This window comes from Macrosteles quadrilineatus, unplaced genomic scaffold (assembly GCF_028750875.1).
Source record: "Macrosteles quadrilineatus isolate MER2022 unplaced genomic scaffold, UCM_ALF_1.0 Scaffold_2__2_contigs__length_208266976, whole genome shotgun sequence".
In the NCBI taxonomy this organism is placed as follows: Eukaryota; Metazoa; Arthropoda; class Insecta; order Hemiptera; family Cicadellidae; genus Macrosteles; species Macrosteles quadrilineatus.
In genome coordinates, this window is record NW_026542595.1 from 95,299,985 (window position 1) to 95,301,539 (window position 1,555).

The following is a 1,555-nucleotide window of genomic DNA, read 5'->3' on the forward strand; positions in this document are numbered from 1 at the left end:
CCAGACAGTGCTGCTGCCTAACGATTCATCAGGGCATTAGGCAAACTATAGCTGCACATTAACTGATTTCATCGAGTGACTTGCTGAGCTGTATCAGCAAATTCCAGCCATGCGCGTTACACTTTCCGAGAACGTTGGCCCGACCCAGCGCTGAGCCATGCTGACGGAATATTCCATGGTGAGGCAACTGGTTGACGCAAAAAGCTGGGAGGTTAACAGTCCAATATTACATACCCTCTTTTTATATTTGAAATAAAGCAAAGCTTCTGTGACGGTAAAGACAGGGTTTCCTGAGGGTGTAACCAAAACCTCCCCAACTGATATGTAATGGGTCTGGGAATTTTTGGGACCGTCACAGCCACAAGTACGACTCATTCTTCATTGTGGCCCGTAAGGTAGTTAGGGAATTCTTCACCCAAACAATCCCAATCCGAGTCGTCACTGAGGAAGTACGACTCAAATTCCGCAACGACAGCCCTCAACGTGCGAAGACTGCTCGAATCTGACTCCCCATCACTGTTCTCAGTATCTTCGTCTCGATACTCAAATTCCGCAACGACAGCCCTCAACGTACGTAGACTGCTCGAATCTGACTCCCCATCACTGTTCTCAGTATCTTCGTCTCGATACTCAAATTCCGCAACGACAGCCCTCAACGTACGTAGACTGCTCGAATCTGACTCCCCATCACTGTTCTCAGTATCTTCGTCTCGATACTCAAATTCCGCAACGACAGCCCTCAACGTACGTAGACTGCTCGAATCTGACTCCCCATCACTGTTCTCAGTATCTTCGTCTCGATCATCCCCAGCTTCGCTCCTTACCTTGGCACTCTCATCACTGCCATCCTGCCCCTGAACCATCAGGTCTAATGAAGTGTTTGGATCTCCATTCCCTCCACTTCTGGCAAGACTGTTCGGCACCTCGTCGTCTGCCTCATCCTCTGTGCCGTCAGGGGAATTTCCTTCCTCCATTTCCTGCCTATATATGTCAGTTTCTACTATTTTACTAAACATCTTGCTTTATAAGTAATATAAGATTCAAATTTTATACCTATGCCCTTTAACCTTAACCTAACAGTAATACGCTCTCAGTATCTTCGTCTCGATCATCCCCAGCTTCGCTCCTTACCTCGGCACTCTCATCACTGCCATCCTGCCCCTGAACCATCAGGTCTAATGAAGTGTTTGGATCTCCATGCCCTCCACTTCTGGCAAGACTGTTCGGCACCTCGTCGTCTGCCTCATCCTCTGTGCCGTCAGGGGAATTTCCTTCCTCCATTTCCTGCCTATATATGTCAGTTTATACTATTTTACTAAACATCTTGCTTTATAAGTAATATAAGATTCAAATTTTATACCTATGCCCTTTAACCTTAACCTAACAGTAATACGCTTTGCTTACACGAGACAAACACACAATCATTATTTTTACAGAAAGAATTTCCTACAACTCTTATCATTATTTCATTTCTTGATTTGTTCAAGACACAATGCATATATATGTGTATATCTAAACAAATCCTGTTAGAAATTTGTAGGGAGATAGATAACTA

The 1,555-nt window shown here is 44.8% G+C and overlaps 1 protein-coding gene across 1 annotated transcript; it reads right to left on the reverse strand.

Moving 5' to 3' along the window:
- Positions 1-371: 371 nt before the first annotated feature.
- On the reverse strand, positions 372-974 carry LOC128984620 (uncharacterized). The gene has a single exon (XM_054403955.1). The coding sequence runs from the start codon at positions 972-974 to the stop codon at positions 372-374; it is 603 nt and encodes a 200-aa protein (XP_054259930.1).
- Positions 975-1,555: the final 581 nt, after the last annotated feature.